Source organism: Silurus aristotelis (genome assembly GCF_946808225.1).
Source record: "Silurus aristotelis genome assembly, chromosome: 3".
In the NCBI taxonomy this organism is placed as follows: domain Eukaryota; kingdom Metazoa; phylum Chordata; class Actinopteri; order Siluriformes; family Siluridae; genus Silurus; species Silurus aristotelis.
Genome location: NC_139576.1, coordinates 24,360,504 through 24,378,572, shown reverse-complemented (window position 1 = coordinate 24,378,572; position 18,069 = coordinate 24,360,504). Strand labels below are relative to the sequence as shown.

At 36.9% G+C, this 18,069-nt stretch overlaps 2 protein-coding genes across 2 annotated transcripts; one reads left to right on the top strand and one right to left on the bottom strand.

Moving 5' to 3' along the window:
• Window positions 1-30: 30 nt before the first annotated feature.
• On the top strand, window positions 31-5,548 carry klhl23 (kelch-like family member 23). Its single transcript, XM_083538101.1, has 4 exons — window positions 31-463; window positions 1,382-2,605; window positions 3,146-3,298; window positions 3,533-5,548. Exons 2-4 carry the CDS (start codon window positions 1,396-1,398, stop codon window positions 3,841-3,843), a joined length of 1,674 nt encoding a protein of 557 aa, XP_083394227.1. The 5' UTR covers window positions 31-463; window positions 1,382-1,395; the 3' UTR covers window positions 3,844-5,548.
• Window positions 5,549-5,552: 4 nt separating this feature from the next.
• Window positions 5,553-11,866, bottom strand: mettl5 (methyltransferase 5, N6-adenosine). Its single transcript, XM_083538108.1, has 8 exons — window positions 11,421-11,866; window positions 9,178-9,319; window positions 8,495-8,609; window positions 8,216-8,397; window positions 7,993-8,075; window positions 6,109-6,160; window positions 5,944-5,993; window positions 5,553-5,845 (listed from the first exon to the last, which is right to left on the bottom strand). The coding sequence occupies exons 2-8, from the start codon at window positions 9,275-9,277 to the stop codon at window positions 5,804-5,806; spliced, it is 624 nt and encodes a 207-aa protein (XP_083394234.1). The 5' UTR covers window positions 9,278-9,319; window positions 11,421-11,866; the 3' UTR covers window positions 5,553-5,803.
• Window positions 11,867-18,069: the final 6,203 nt, after the last annotated feature.

The following is an 18,069-nucleotide window of genomic DNA, read 5'->3' as shown; positions in this document are numbered from 1 at the left end:
CTGGGTTATTTTAGTCGTTTACAGTGAGCTGGGTGCATGAGGGACACACGATGGGATAATCCCAGCATAATTCATAATGCTGCCGAGAGGAATTAGTCCTCCTTTTTTTATTTAGTAATTGTTCTAGGTATTTACAAAAATGCTATGTTTATGTATTTAGATTAGCTCTGATCCTGCTGTGTATGAAGACAGATGAATTGTTTTAGAATAGGTTTCTGTATAGTAGTGGTTTTTAGGCTGTGTTCAGTTCAGGAGATTGTGTAGCACCATGTGACAGCCGGCTGGCCTCTCCAACTATACACATATACCAAAATAGGAGTCCAAATGGAGGAGCCATCTGTCTTCTTCGGCACAGCTAGAGAGAGATATGCCTGAAGAACTGAGTCCATGCTTCACATCGTGCTCTTTAAATCTTTTTTTTTTATTATTTAAGAATCTGTGTCAGTCCATCATTCTAGTCCAGGTAAGTTTTAATTTGTCCACCTATTTGTATTTCATCTGTGTACAGGTGTTTCTTGTCTAAAAAATAAAAATTGGGGGGCAAGGTATTGTGTTCTGTGTTGTGGCAGCTGAGCATTGCAGAACCCTGAAATCTATACTGATTATGGAAGAACAGAAGAAATAAGCCATTTTTATTTTCTTCAGTATGTACACTTTTATTTTATTTTTTTACAACATTAATGCCAGTGCTTACATGTGGAGGTTAATTTCACCACATTATGCTCTAAAATTGTACAACAATGTAAGAAAATTAGACCTTTTGAAAATGAAACCATTAGTAAAATATCAGGGTTGAAAAAAAAAACCATTAAAACATAATTTTGTGGGTAAAAATTTATGAAAAAAAAAGGAATTTATTCATAATAACTAATAGTTTTTTTTAATAACTAATTACACAAAGAAATATACGTTTGGACGTGAAAAAAAAATGCAAATATGTAAAACAGGTATGATCCCTAAAAATAACATTAATTGTAATTTACCTGTTCTGTAAGAGATCTCCGATTGCACTGCCTATTGGCAATGAGACAATTTAGCCTTGTGAACCTTTTCCCTGTTAACATTACTTACTAAAGTAACACAAATTAAAAGTGTAATATAAAATATATACAATGCTTTTCTCTAAATCTGGGTCTAATGTATTCTAAAATCTTTGACCCTTCACCATGAGACTAAATAAAATGGTTACCTTTTCTTTAATGTACTGTGACATGAGTTACCTTGTTATACTGTATGTAAGCTACAATATTTTTGAGCTGCTGCATTTCAACAGTTGCATTTCCAATGGTTCCTCTTAACTGATTTCCCATTCACTTCTGGCTGTACTGGCTGTAAAATGTGGCTATGTAATATAACAAAAAAACATTATTTTCTTTCCCAGTTTACTTCTAAATCATGTCGTCTGTGGATGTAGAAAGTTACACGTACGAATTTTGCGATGAAGATCATCCATCAGAAACATTAAGCGCTCTTCTGGAGTTCTATGCTTGTGGCCTGTTCACTGACATCACACTTCAGTGTTGTACAGGACAGATGTTTCACTGTCACAAGGCCTTGCTGTCGGCCCGCAGTGCCTACTTTAAAGTCATGTTCACCTCGGATATGAAGGAACGCTCAAATATCATCATCAATCTGTCTGGCATAGATGGAGAGATCCTAAGCGCTCTGGTCAATTATGTTTATACGTCCAAAGTGAGCATCACCCAGGCTAATGTGCAAAGCCTCCTGGAAGCTGCTGACCTCCTTCAATTCAGCGCAGTAAAGGCGGCCTGTGAGGAGTTCATGATGCGTTTTTTAGATGTCGATAACTGCCTTGGGATTCATGCTTTTGCAGAGCTTCATGTCTGCCCCTCGCTGGAGCGCGAGTCACTGAGGATTATACTTAGTAGATTTGAAGAGCTGATATGTCAAGAGGAGTTTTGGGGACTTGACTTCAAAAAGCTTGCCACAATCCTGTCTACTGAGAATGTGAACATGTGTAATGTGGAGACACTTTTAGACGCAGTTGTGAAGTGGGTGACCTTTGACCTAGATTCTCGCAAAGAAAACATTCTGGATCTGCTGCACTGCGTTCAGCTCGAGGTGGATGACGCGTATCTTACAACGGCTTTGGACGTGTACAAACAGTGTAACGAGCACAAAATACGCTCTATCATCAGTCATTCTGTGAATTCTAGTGAAATGTTTAAAACCAGAAAGAACCTCACATCAAAAATGTATATTATAGGCGGATATTATTGGCACACATTGTCTAAGATTCACATATGGGACCCAATTTGCAACACGTGGGTCCAGGGGAAGGACATTCCTGACTACACGAGAGAGAGCTATAGCGTTTCACTTCTGGGTTCTAACATTTACCTGACAGGAGGATACAGGACAGAGACAGTAGACGCACTGGATACAGTTTGGATTTACAAAATTGACACAGATGAGTGGACACAGGGATGCTCTATGATCACTTCCAGATATTACCACTGCTCTGTGCCTTTACATGGATGTATATACGTCATAGGCGGGTACACAGCGGGAGCCCCCACTAAGGAGACTGAATTTTATGACCCATTAAAGAAGAAATGGTTTCCTGTGGCAGATATGATACAAGGTAAAAATAAAAATGCTAAGAGGAATGACTATGTTTTTGTGCAAGAGTCTTCTGGATTTTTGGTTTACTTCCACCTCCCAAAAACATGTCAATAGTTACATTTTTACTTGGTTAATGTGCCTGAGATATCAGTTAGTGTGTCAATGTGTGCATGTGCTTCATTCAGGCTGTATACCTGCCTACTATACAGTGTTTGCTGTTTTGTCACCACCAAACATGACCTTATAATAAACCATAAAGGATAGAAATGAAGCTTCTTTGACGTTACATCCAGTTCAATTATAGGATTATAATTCTTGAACATTAGTGGGGGGAATCCACAAGCATGTCAATACTTATCATTTGGCAAGCTCTTTGCACATGCCTCTCCCAAGAATACTCAAATAGACAGCCTATAATTAGAAGTGGCAATAAAGTGATTCAGAGTTGCAGACATGCAGACTTTTGTTTAATTTGACTGCAAACAGCTCTGTAATAAACGATTACTTGTGCCAGCATTTAAAGGATTTATGGGCAGTCTTATTTGTTTACTATTCGTAGGTGTTGGAAATGCTACAGCATGCGTGGTGCAAGACAGAATCTATGTGACCGGGGGTCATTATGGATACAGAGGGAGCTGCACCTATGAGAAAATACAAACTTACAGAGCTGATGTCAATGAGTGGAGCATTACAACAATATGTCCCCATCCAGGTAAGACTAAACCTTTATATAAAATATATGCCTATATATAATGCCTATATATAAAATATACATAGTCCTACATTATACATATTGTACACAGATGCATCACTTTATTTGCTGACAGTATTTCTTTGTCACACAGAGAATTCCAGTTCGTACTTCCTGTAAAAATCTAACTTCCATAAGTTTTATACTATGATTATCATTCAAAATATTTATTGGTCATTGTATTTCCTATTTCAGAGTATGGGCTTTGCTCAGTATCACTGAACAACAAGCTCTACTTGGTGGGTGGTCAGAGCACCATCACAGACTGCTATGACCCAGAAAAGGATGAATGGACACAGATAGCCATGATGAAGGAGAGAAGGATGGAATGTGGAGCTGCAGTAATAAATGGATGCATCTACGTCACTGGTGGCTATTCCTATTCAAAGGGCACATATTTGGAAAGTATAGAACGTTATGACCCTGACCTGGACTGTTGGGAAATAGTAGGGACCCTACCTAGTGCCACTCGCTCACATGGCTGTATTGGTGTGTTTTGTTTATAAACAGTTATTGTTCATATGTTTGCTGACACCTGTATGTATATTTGTATTTTATTAAGGGTCTTATTTCCAAATTGTATGACTGCAAGTTATGTTTTTATAGAGTTTATACTGATAGTGTTATTATAGAGCTTTCACATATTAAAGCTTATTTCTAAAATGTGTTGAAGAAGACAACACACAGCAGTGACATGTTTTCACATGTACATTCTTACATGCACTAACCTGCTGACCAGGAATAAATTACACACAGCCACACATAGTGTTAAAATCAGAATCTGTCTGTTATTTCTGTTTAGTGTTTATTAAATGAGAATAGGAAAAGCTGGGCAAATATAGAAACCTGAAAAGCTGTTTTAAAAATTATCCTTATGAACCTGTAATTCTTCAGTTACAGTGCATTTGGAAAGTTTTTAGACCCCCTTTAATTTTATGTTGCAGCCTGATACTACAATCATTTAAATTATATTTTTTCCCATTAAATTACTACACTCTGTACCCCATAATGACGAGGTGAAAACAGAATTAAAAAATAAAAAAACTGACATATCACATGTACCTACACTATATTGTCAAAAGTTTGTGGACACCTGGTCATAAGTATGGTATGTGCTTTTTGATTATTGCATTCCAAGTTTAGTCCCCATTCTCTCCGCTCTTCTGGGAAGACGTTCCACTACATTTTGGAGTGTGCTTATGGAAATTTGCATCCATTCAGACACAAGGCTTTTAGTAAAGTCAGGGATTGATGTAAGTGAGGTGAGCAGGTATGGGGTGCAGTCAGTGTTCACATTCATCCCAAAGGTGTTTAATAAAAGGTCTGAACTCTATAGCAGGAAATCTTCCACTCCAACCCATGCAAGTTCAAGTGAAGGGAAAAATGTCATGGTACCATTTTCAAAGACATTCTATATTATTGTGTGCCTTCAGGTTTGTGCTAACAGTTTGGGAAAGAACCACAAATGGCTGAGAAAGTCAGGTGTCCCAATACTTTTGTCCATATCATTTAAGCATTCAGACCTTTTGCAAAAAGATTTATAAATTAGCTCAGGTGTCTCCCAATTCTCATGATCGTTGTTGAGATGTTTCTACACCTTAAGTGAAGTCTACCTGTGGAAAAGTAAATCCCCCAAAACAGTTATGCAAAGTATGTAGCATCATACCCAAAACAACTTGAGGCTGTAATTGTTGTCAAAGGTGCTTTAACTAAGTACTGAGCGACGTTCTCAGTACTATAGACTAATGGGGAAAATTTTATATTTCAATGAGTGTAGTATCAGGCTGTAACAAATATTTTTTTTTTTTAAGTAAAGGGGGGTCTGAACACTTTTGAATACCCTGTATATGTTTTCACAATACATCCACAATGAGAATTCTAAAGAATTGATTTAATTGAAGAACTAACTGGTGTTTAATATAAGCTATTTGCAATAGATTTAAAAATACAAATATTTACTATTCACCGACCCATTACTTCAGTTTGTGTAAAAAAATAAACCAGCTGTGAAGAAGTTATGTTAACATGTTTGATTTATCCTTTGAAAATCATAAACTTGGTACATTTCCAGTAAGATCAGGTGCCAATAAGTATATTAACTGAGACTGTGATAATTCAATGACTTCCCTTTATGCACTGTGAATGTTATTCTTTACAAAATGTGTGTGTGTGTGTGTTGTTTCATATTTAAAACCAACTGTTCTTATCCAGTATTATTGCTGTACATTTTATTCCTCATGTACATCATAATTCTCTTCAAGTGTCAGACAAGTCAATTGCATCACTGCCATCTAGTGAACAATCATAGGAACTACACTAAATGACTTCATACATCAAGAAAAGTTAAAGCAACATTACGAGTCCAGACGTAATGCAGAACCAAATATTTTAAAATATATCTACAATAGAAAAAAAGTGTCAGGAGAAAGTTGAATAAAAAACCAACAAACGAGAAAATCTAAATTTTCATGCTGGGATGAATCGAATAAAGTCCACCTGGATGTCAACCTAAAAAAATTCAAAACGAAATGCATTTTATTCAACATGAAAACACAGAAGTAAAAATTTTTTTAAATACATATGAGTAAACAATTGATAATTCTTACCGATTTCTTTTTATGAAACTTATACGATGCTGGTAGATCATACCTAAGTTCTGTGAAAAAGACCATACAGATATCCCATATTTAAACTGTAGCTTAAATATAGTATCAAACATTACATGATCACATTATTACTGTATAAACTGTTTTAGAGTAGTCCTACATTACCTGCGATTACTTCCATTTTCACTTTCCAGTCATTCGCTTTCTTCTGTATGTGCTGTAGACAAATTCAAAGCTCTGTTGTAAGACTGTCTCAGGATGTAATATCTAGGGCTGCAACAACTGATCGTTATAATCGCCATTATATAAATGCCATTTTTGATCAGTTGGACTGTTGAAGTTACCGGATAGCGTGACGGTAAGATACACAGCCACTTGTGAAATGGCATAGAGTACAGTTCAACTGGCAGCAGGAAAAAGTGTGTGTCCCAAGTCATCCAAGGCATGGCAGCATTTTATATTAAACACAACAAAGAAGGCTGTAACCTGCAAGTTATGCAAAGCGGAGCTTGTGTGGGATGGAAGTACCACAGTGATGCACGAGCACATGAACAGAAAACACCCTGGTGTCAAGGGTGAAGGCGAAACATCAGCACGATGAGTAAAAACTGAAGAATCCTCATCATGTGAAAATGGTATTTTTTAATGAAGTGCCATTGTGTAAACTGTAACTTCAGCACAGTCGCACTGGATCTGTGGCTCGCCAGCATCAGGTTACGCAATCAGCTCGCTCATGACCAGGGCTCCAGACAAAAAAAATAATCAATTAAAGAGCCATTGGCTCCTAAAAGAAAAACAACAGGCGCCAAATTATATTTTTAAGTGCCACACAAGAATGAACTTCAAAAAATGTAAAACAAATGTAAAACTTCGAGTCATCCTGTCATGACATCTTTTTACAGCATGGCCTGGGAACTGAAGCAATCATATAGGCGGAGTTGAATTATATTTGAATCTCTTTTTATTCTCTTTCAGCACGCAGTCCGAGCATTTTCATGCTTTTGACTATCGCCATGTTTTCTTAATGTACTAATGAAATCAGTTTCCCTCACAATTTCTCTGCCCGCTTTAGAGCAGAAGTCGCAAAACTTTTTATGCGTCTCGTGATCCAACCTCAGTCATGAAAACTCTTAAATCCAAGAAGTTTTTAAATGTCTCTCAGCACTTTTATTTATGTTTTTACTGACTGACATAGAAAGATGGTCCTCGGTGTGTCTGTCATTCTCTCTCTCTCCAACTCTGGCACAGCTACAGCCTGCTTTTTGACTAACAGGCGTGTCATCAGCAGAGGAGTTGGACAGAGACTGTTTGAAAAAGTGGGATGTTTTTAGTTTTGACATGTTTTTTCTGATGCAGAAAGGTGAGGTTTGCTTTAACTGTCGGGTTATTTTGATGCTTTAACTCATGCGTCTCCGTTTATTACGTCAACAAATGATGTGAAAGGCCATTCCTCACAGAACACGCACAAAAAAAATGTCGTAACATGCAGATTATCTAGTCTTAACGTGCAAATTTATATGTTCGCAGCAACAATATTATCGCAAAAATATTTTTGCGCGGTTTATTGTTTTTGGTCGCAAATGCCCATTTTATTCGCAGTCTGGAGCCCTGACGACGTAGTGATGGAAAGCAGCAGATAACAGCAGCAGTATACATTTACATATTTAGTCAATGTTGCGGTTTTTTAGCAAATTATTATGCATTTGTACACTAATGCTTATTTATTTTTTTCTTAATCAAGCCTGAACAAAATGTCTGTGTATTTTTTAAATAATTTTCAAAACAATGTTGCAATATATTTTATATACATTTTATTTAAACATCGTTGTCCAATTGCCATCTGCAATTATCATTAAAAACAATACAAATGTTGATTTCCACAAGCTGCTTCACCTTGAATACTCAAATGCTGTTTTCTGTCCAAATGAATGATAGTTAAACTCTATATGTGGCTTTTGCAGTTTTTAATGACGATTAATCGATTATCAGAACAATCGTTAGTTGCAGCCCTAGTAATATCTTTCAGAAAGCAGAAATAAAACCACTTACATCTCGTGTGGAAGTCTTATGAAGAGAATAAACAGCTCCTTTTGACATAGACAGGGCCGTTTTCAGAAACTGCATATCTATACCTTTAACAAAAAAAAGTTTGGAGTGTTTGCTGTGGTTATCAAACAACCCAATTATATTGCAGCTATTCATAATGATAATTTTGCAAATATGTGAAGACTTTAAACAGTAACGAAACAACTTCCAGTGCTGTTTTACGTACCCTGATTGTGTTTTGTGCCAAACGGAGGGTTCATGATCACTGTGTCGAATTTCTTTGTGTATAAAGATCCAATAGAGAGGATGTCACACTGAACCATGTCGATGTTCGGCAGCTCGAATTCCTCCACGTTTCTTTTAAAGATGTCCAGCGCATCACTGTCAATGTCAAAGCCTACACACAATCTGGTAAAAAAAAAAAAAAAATTATAAGAAAAATAGGTCTTCTGAAGTACATTATAGACTTTGATTCTTCAAATAAAAATCCAAATTAAGTTCTTACCCTGCATCCAAGACAGCAGCTCCTATACTGAGCACTCCACATCCACACCCCAGATCAGCAACCAGTTTATTCTCAATGTCATCAAATGAATTGTGGATGGTGTAAAGCATGCAACCTGTAACAGACAATATTCAGTGTGGTGCAAGTCTTTGTATAGAAAGGATATGTTTAAAATAATAAAAATTATAAGCAAAAATACCTTTGTGTATAATTATATTAAATGCTTGTTACACAAAAATTCTACAGTAAGGTTCAGAAGCATATCTTTTTTAAGGGATTTTTCAATAAAGTTTCCAACAGCATCAGAGAGAATTTGCCAAGTTCTTTGGGAGACTCACACTTGCTTCTGTTTTTGCAATTAAACCTGACCCTAAACCAAATTGTTATGTTTTTCAGGTTTTAAGGAGAGTTTGACACAACGTTGGTTCAGTACTCCTTACACCTGGAATAAGTCTCCAACATTTTTTGCTACTAAACAACCCGAACCATTAAGCTTCCATCCCCAAGTTTGACTGTGGTGGTGTGGCAGAGTGCTAACATTCTCTCCCGCTCTGTCTTACATAAGCTTTTGTGTCCAAGAGTCCAAAATGTAAAATTTTTATTAATCTGTCTACAGATTAAATGTTATACAAGTGATCCCTCAAGTAATTTATTAATAAACACAAATCGAAAAGCACTGTTACCTGCTATATGCGGGCCTGTGGGATACTGTTCAAGGAGGATCTTTGGTTCCTCAAACCCGTCCACTTGCTGTAAGCAACTCTCCAGTTCTTTCAGCTTCATTGTTAAGGTAAAAGCGTGCTGTGAACTATTTCAGTAACCAACCTGTAGGATGATTAACAGGAAATGGGATATTGATCATGACTGATGATGATGAATGAATAAATGATAATGATGATGATGAATGTTATCAGATCAAAGCATGAAGAACTGATTAAACTGGAAGTTCAATGGTAGTATTAAAGCAAGTAGTGCTAATAGAGGAGATTAGGCCAAAGGGATGACCCTATCAGCCATAGCAAGACAAGTTGGTCGTTCCAAACCTGTGATTTCAAGAATATTGAATCTTTACAACATCAAAAACTCATTCAAGTCCTCCAAGAAGGCTGGTCATCCACGGAGGACAAATACAAGAGAGGACAGGATACTGCGGAGGATCTCAATGGGCAATTGTTTCCACACTGCAGCTGGAATTGCTCACCAGTTCAGCGCTGAACAGGGTAAGGATCTGTCTCGTCATATAGTGTCTCGATGTTTAAGAGCATTTGTACTGAAAGGCCACTTTGCAGTGACCAAACCTCTCATTAGCAGAAAGAATCAAAAGGCTAGACTAAGCTTTGCTGAGGAGCATGTTGTGTGGACAGAGGAGAACTGGTCCAAAGTTCACTTCAGTGATGAAAGCAAGTTTAATTTATTTGGGTCCGATGGGAAACATTATGTTCGGTGACAAACTGGAGAAAGACTGAATCCAAAGTGTGTAAAGAAGTCAGTGAAAAGTGGAGGAGGAAGTGTCATGGTTTGGGGCATGTTTTCTGCAGCAGGAGTTGGACCTCTTATGCAGCTACATGGCAGAGTGAATGCAAATGTTTATCAGAACCTTCTTCAACAACGTATGGTTCCTTCCCTGCGTTCATCACCCAATCAGCCCGCAGTGTTCATGCAGGACAACGCTCCATGTCACGGGTAAACGGTAAAGCAGTTCCTTCAAACTGAAAACATTGACAAAGTTATGGCCAAGAAACCCACTACAGTCACCGAACTGTGGAAGAGACTGGAAGAAGAGTGGACCAAAATCACACCAGAGCAGTGTGAGAGACTAGAGCTGTCCTGTAGCCGCAGATGTGCTGAAGTCATTCAGAGCAGAGGCCTGTACACTTCCTACTAATTGCTGACTGTTGTAACCTACAGAAAATTTTGTTGTAATCTTTTTTCCATGCTACAGTCATTGTTGTTCTCTAATTTTGATCAGTGTGTTTTCTGCAAAATAACGTTTTTTTTTTTTAATGCCTTAGTTATTTTGTGAAAAAGGTGTTCTGGTAGCATGGTATAGACAAGACAAAAACTCCTTCAACTGTTGAGCAGTGAAGATGACATTATTTCAGAATTGTTACATTTTTTATAAATTGTTCTCTAATTTTGATCTCCAGTGTGTGTGTGTGTGTGTGTGTGTGTGTGTGTGTGTGTGTGTGTGTGTGTGTGTGTGTGTGTGTGTTTATAGAGCATATATGTTTGAGCATATGCTTCCCTTCCATTCCATTTTTTTTTAGACATGTCATAGTTTAAACATTTGATATGTTTTCCATATGTTTTTTATTGTAGATAAATTATGGGTTTATAAGATTAACATATCATTCTAATCTGTTTTAATTGAACTTTTACACAGCGTCCTAAATGTTTTAAATATTGGGCTTATACAATAACAAAGCTGTTCTGGGAGGTTTAAATTCGCTTTAATGATAAAATAAAATAAAATAAAATAAAATAAAAACCTTTCTTCATGTCTCTATTATTTATAGGATAATTTTAAAGTAAGATTATAGCCAAGAAATAAACCATTTGTATACTAGGGAGATGCTGGAAATGTTTGTATAAACTGGCAGAAATATCCAAACAATATTTCCAATTTGAGAAGCTGACATTTAATTTAACAAATCATCGTACATTTGCGCACAGAAGAGCATCTGACACTTAACACTAAAAGAGATTGACTTAATAATACTCATAAAATCACAGTGACAAACACAAAAACAAACGTCCGGTCTCATATGTGAACTTTATACACATTGCTTGCGTTATGCATGCAATGAAAAGGACTGAAACAGAATGCGCTGTGCATTAAAACTATTACATTTCTCTATCAACTTTTTTAACGTTATTTATTTCGTTTTTTTCGACAGCAAAACACAGAAGTAATCCAAACACTTACATTAACTCAGTGAAGTGCTCATGGTAACTGGCATGAATCATGGCTACATAAGGAACATACTACGACACTACATAGTGTGTACTAGATCCACAGGCGCTTTATCTCCTGCCTGATGAGCCACTGGTCCGCCATACTACTTAGTAAGGTAGAATGAAAGGACGCTACAATTTACTTCCGGCTTAGAGGTGCTTGAGAACGTCAAAACAAAAGTTCTAGGTTATCCTAGTATAGCGTTAGAGTCCTGCTAAAATACTATTCACTCCGTGTTGTTTTCCTCGTCGTAAATAAAAAAAATATATAAACAAACAAATGAATAAGATTACCGTATTTTTGTTGTAAAAATTTTATGAACATATGGTGTTTACTTTAACGCACTTATATTTCAGATTTCAGATTATGTTCCAGACGTTTTACAGCATGTCCAAAAATTCGCATTTATTTGTTAGTTTGGGCCAAGATAATTTTTAGCAGGCCATTTTCCCTTTTACAAACTGTAAATTAATCTTCTAGAAAATGTGCTTAAGTTTGGAAACACCTTGCCTTTTTTTTTTTTATTTGAGACACATGCATGTACCTTTTTTTCTATATACGCAACACAAGAATTGGACAATGACTTGTCCACTGGATAATTGGGACAGAAATTCGGAACAGCCCAAATTTGACATTTTTGGCTCTAACAGAAGAACTTATGTAGGACGGAAAACAGGAGAGAATGTTGGCGGACGCCTTCACACCCAGAGTCAAACATGGAAGTGGAAACACAATAGTTTTTGTTTGTTTTTGAGCAGGAAAATTTGGAGACTTACTCTGGGTGAAAGGAATACTGAACCAAAATGGCTACAATTCCATACATCAACATGCAACATCAACAATTCCATCCAGACTAATTGAAACTCATTATAAAACAGGACAATGAGCCGAAGCATACGTCCAAGCTCTGTAAGCGTTATTTAGAGAGAAAACAATCGGCTGCAGTGTTGTCTATCATGGAATGGCTTGTCCAGTCATCGCACCTAAATCCTTTTAAACTGCTCTGGGATGAACTGGATTGCAAGGTCATCATTGCTGGAGAACGAATCTCGCCCCCTGTATGAAACATTTTCTTCTCTGAGCAGCTTCTTCAGTGACAGACTGCTACATCCTAATTGTCTAAAGGAGCGATACAGATGGTCTTTTCTCCCTGCTGCTATTCGACTGTACAATCAGAGCTGCTCCCAGTGAACCAGTCACCAAAATACACACTGTTATTGTGTTTTTAACTGTGCAATATAACATCGTTTTTGATAATATTACCTATGTGCAATATGTTTGAAAGTGTAACTACTTTATTGGTGGTCTTTTTTTCTTTTTGTATTTATACACTCTGATACTTGCACATTTCTTTTCTTTGCTGCTGTAACACATACATTTCCCCACTGTGGGATGAATAAAGGTTTATCTTATCTTATCTTATCTTATCTTATCTTATCTTATCTTATCTTATCTTATCTTATCTTATCTTAGTGGGGTCCGTTTAAATGTGGTATTTTACAGGATCACTGGCATGTTTCTGGGTAGATGTAGTGTTTGACAGGTAAATAAATAACAAGTGTGGTAAAAAGTACTTTAGAATGTGCTCTTACAGCATGGTGTGATGCTGTTATCATTAGTGGTGGACAGTAAAATTATTTCTTCATATTTTTCTTTTAAAAAAGGAATGATCTCCATTACTGTCACTTTTACTTTACTACATTTTATTGGGTAATATTTCACTTCTTACTCCATCACATCTCAAATACCTCTGCCATTCTTCACTTTTTGAAGTGAGAAAGTTAAATGATAACAACTTTAAATCCCAAGAGTTTGCGTGGAGTAAGGGTACTCTCACTGTGTGTCTGTAACAATAAAAATCTCCTTCTGTAACATGGTATAATGTGCAGGAGTGTGGAGCATTTGAATTGCATGCATTATTTACATAGTGCTCAGAGATTAGTACTTTAAATTTTGGTGCTTAATTATATTTAAAAGCAAGTACTTTTGTTTATTTATTTTTTTACTCAAGCAGAAATGTAAAAACAGTACTTTTTACAGGAGTAATATTTAATCATGGTGTTTGTACTTTTTTCTATTTTCTACCTTTCCCCAAATAGATTTTCTGTATAATTGTGTAGTGTATCTCATTTTTTTCTTTGTCTCACTCATTACTTCTCTCGATTATATATTATATGTGTGTGTGTGTGTGTGTGTGTGTGTGTGTGTGTGTGTGTGTGTGTGTGTGTGTTTGTGTGTATATGTCTGAGAGGGGCATCAGAGACCACAAACAACATCAGAACATGAGAAGCCGATCAGTCCGCTCCCTCGGTTTTAACAGGCCAGTGAGCCCATTTTATTTTCTATTATGTGGGTGTAGAATGGGGTGTTCTTTTAATGTATGGAATTTAAGTGTTGGGTGGAGCAGTATTTAGTAAGGAAGGGTTTTATAGCTTAAAATGGTTAAGGAGATTGAGTGCAAGTGATGGGGACTTGTGGTCACGGCTGCTGCGGTGAGGAAACCCAAAGCCTGCCGTCTGACCAGCACCACAGTAACAGCATACTTCCCATTCTTCCTCCAAACCTCAGGCCGGCCTTGCCAATTCTTCTCACTGAAAACTCAAAGGCTCCCCTCCTCCCTCTCTAGGATGAATGGAGGCTTGAGGAGTGTATACGGTCACTGTGTGTGAACAGTCGTAACTTTGGAATGTGATTCATTGTAATGTTTTTGGCTTTTTTGTGGTAAAATTGCAAGTTTATTTTTTGCCTGTATTTTTTTCCCCTTGGTGTGTTTACATGAATGGCCAAGAGCTAGACATATGGTATGCGTTTGTCAGATTTAGCATGCTGACACACCTACACATGCACATAATAATTCTCATAAAGAAAAAGAACATGAATGGTGGGATGAATGATGGATAAATAGAAGAGTGTGTTTATTTATAGATTTTTTGAATGTCCATCCTTGAGTGCTGTCTATTGTAATATCAGCAATGCTTAATAGGGGGCAGTATAAGCCAACTTCGAGCTCCTGGAGTAGCGGGCTTTTTGTCCATACTTTGGAGTGTATAATCTTTTTCAGAGACTTCTCATCCCTGAGCAGCTTTATGTTTTCCCTAGAGCACAGTGCCAGCATGGTGGCAGCCATGATGAGGAAATGATAATGGACAGTGCTCAGAGCAGCACTAGCTGTCAAACTCGCTTAGAGAAATGTCATTGACTTTCTTTTTCTCCTCTCTGCCTGACAGCTCCTGGCTTTTACAGTTTCTGCTGAAAACATGCAAATCTGTCCTTGTCTTCTGCCTTGGTTGTTTTGGTTTGCCTCATGTTTTTGTGCCCTTTGCTGAGGTGAATGCTTAGTCGAAGACCAAGAACAAGAACAGACAAATAAATGCAATTAATGCAAACTTGAAATACCATGGTGTTTAAAAGATCGAGTGTGACTCTGGCAAAAAAAATAAAAAAATAAAATAAAAACCCTACTAAAGACCTATTGAGATGTTTTTATCTTCATGATGTAATTACAGTTTATCTGAACTTCCACATGAGATTTCTTGTCATGCCTTTATTTTATCAATCATGCATGAGAAGGTCTGTGTTTCTGAATTGGAAAAAAAAAATTGAGACAGAGGGAAAGCTAGATGTGTGAATGAGTGGTGGAGTCCGAGCGCCAGGGTGACGCAGGCCGCCGCAAAGAGAGGGCTTATAAAATGTGAATCATCTTGCACCCTGTTTTTAGACAAACCATGAAAATGCTGGAATGAGAGGGCACTTAATTTAGCCTACGCTTTTTTAACTTTCCTGCGGCTGGTAATTCATGCATAGCAGCAAGCAGACCGGATTTTTTGGGGGAGAAAACATTGAAAACCTTTGACCAGGCAGCCTAGCACCCAACTCTGGAGCCCATTAGTGTAGCCACCGAGCTGCCATCCTTAATCAAGTGGCACCATGGAGGAGAGGAGATAAGAGAGTGCAGATGACATTAAAAGGAAAATAGAAACATAAAAAATTAGGACTTCTTGCTCTCCTCTCTTTCCTTTCCACACTCTCCTCTCTTTCCTTACTTCTCTTCTCTCTTTCCTTTTCTCTCTATTCTCTCCTCACCATATCCTTTTTTCCTTACCTCACCGTCCTCTCTCCTCTGTATACTCTCCTTGCATTCCTCTGTATACACTTCTTCACTCTATTTTCTCCTTCCTACCCTCGCTCACATTACCTTTTCTATTCTTCTCTCTCCTCTCTTTGCTTTCATATCCTGTCTACATCTGCTATCGTCCCCTCTCCTCTCCCGCCTCAATTCCTCTCATCTCTTACCCCTCCTTGTTCTTATCTTCAGTTCAGTGGTGAATGAAGTGCCCAAAGCATGTACTTGAGTAAACGTTGGTAAAATATTACTCCAGTAAAAATAAAAATGCTCCCTTTAAACATTAATTTGAGTAAAAGTACAAAGATATTTGCCTTCAAATGTACTTAAGTATCCAAGTACTATGATATATTATGGCTTTAATGTCTTATTATCATTTTTGTCACAAGACTCAAGAAGATAACACCAACCAGCAATGGCGGTTCTAAGCCCTGGGTGAACCACATCATGAACCAAAGTCTCACCTATTGATTAATTTCAGCTTTAAAAAGCTGCTTGCTGCTTCAGCTACCATCACTTAATAAATGAGATATTCTTAGAGCAGTCCACAAATTTGGAAAATTGTTTTGTTGCAAGCTACACACATTATTATATACTACATTGATAATCTAAATCCATAATTTTAATTTAGACATCACTCCAGGTCTTCTCAGATCTCCCAGTGGAAACCCTGAAGGCTGAGGTGAGGTCACTCAACCCCCCCCCCCCCCCCCCCTTTTTAAATGTATGAGTGAGGAAACTTCCCTGGGCGGTAGGTGCACACTCCCAGGCCTGACTAGGTTAATTCACTGTGACATGACATAATAATTGACACGACCATGCAAATAAGCGGTAAACAAACGAACAAACAACAACCCTGATTAGTGATTAGCTGCATGTTTAACCAGTTAAGTTTTTATCCGCTTATAAATAAAAAGGAATGACTGATTTAGCAAAAGGTAGTTAAAATCTCCCCGAATGGAAATACTTGAGTAAAGTACAGATACGCGAACTACTGAAGTACAGTAACGAATTTCATTTACTTCCTTACTGTACACCACGTCTCCTCTTCTCTCATCTCCAGTATTTTGGGCTAATATACTCTATTCTACTTTTGTGCCCTTGAACAAGACATTATTCTGAAGTTCCTCTAGGAATTTCTTTACTCACTGTGGCTTAATTATAATATGATTTTAGTTCACTTCCCCTGCCCGTGTTTCATATTTCAACACAATTTCTAGAGAAATGAAATCATAAGAAGCAGTCTTTTCGAAAACTCTGCTCTCTCACAAGAACACACTACTGTACACTTAACTTTATATGGGTTAATCAAAATCTATGTATGATTTCAAACTGCACTTATACTGCACACAGGCAACAGACTAAGGTTGGCATTCACTGATTCACTAGATATGTGTTAGCTCTAATTCAGGCAGTAATACAGTAGATGATAGTTGTGCAGTAATGATAACAGTGTGATAGTTGCAGGTTAAAGTTCTGAGGAGATTGGCATGAACTTTGTTTTTCTTGGAAAACAGCAACTACAGTATCATTAGCTTTTAGCTGTGATCTTCAAACAAGGCTGAAGTCACAAAGTCCATAAAACACAAGTGGGTCTGTTTATAGCAAGTTAATTAATTGACAGATATTCACATTTAAGCACACACAGCCATCGTGTTAGAAAGTAGTTTTTAACTTGTCAGTTTTCAGCTGTCTATTTATTTAATATATAATATTTCTATACTCTAAAATGATGACTATAAAAAATATAGAATAGATAAAGATAAAGATTTTAGAAATGAGATAAAGATTTCTGTAGATATTTTATGTAGACATAAAAAGATCTATATATACAAGTTTCTACAATATATATATGAATATGTAGACATTTTAAAAGCAGCAGCAGAATACTAGTGGTTGCTTTTCTTAATCTGTGAATATTATTATCTTTATAATTCTAAGTTTATAAAACACTATTTTTATACAATTGGTTTTAGTAGGAAACAGAGTAGCTTCTATTAGCCATGGCATATAAGCTACAAGTCTCTGAAAATGTACTGGATATTTATTTTTTGATGAAGGTGGAAAGTGAAGTCTTTTCTGTGTCATTCTAGTCATTGAATCTAATGATTTTAAAGGCCATAGAATATAATTTACTGGATTTATGATGAGCTCCGCCTCCCTATCTTTATAATTAAGCATGTCTGCATTGAAGCATCCAGATGGAGTTAGTTTTTTTTTTTTTTTTTTTTTTTTTTTTTTACATTTTCCATCAGTCTGTATGTTTTGTGTTAAATGATGAGCCTCTGTACTTGCCAAACAGTGTTTATTATTCTGGTCAGTTGTAGATACTAATTTTATTATAGTTTGTGTGACAGAATGGCACAACAGGTAACCTGGGGTAAAGGGTTTGATCTTTAGCTTTCATACTCTGGTTTATCTCCCCACTTTTCAGATTTCAGTATGCAGATAATTTGCCTTCAAAAGTTCTGACATCCTATCCAGAGTATATTCCCA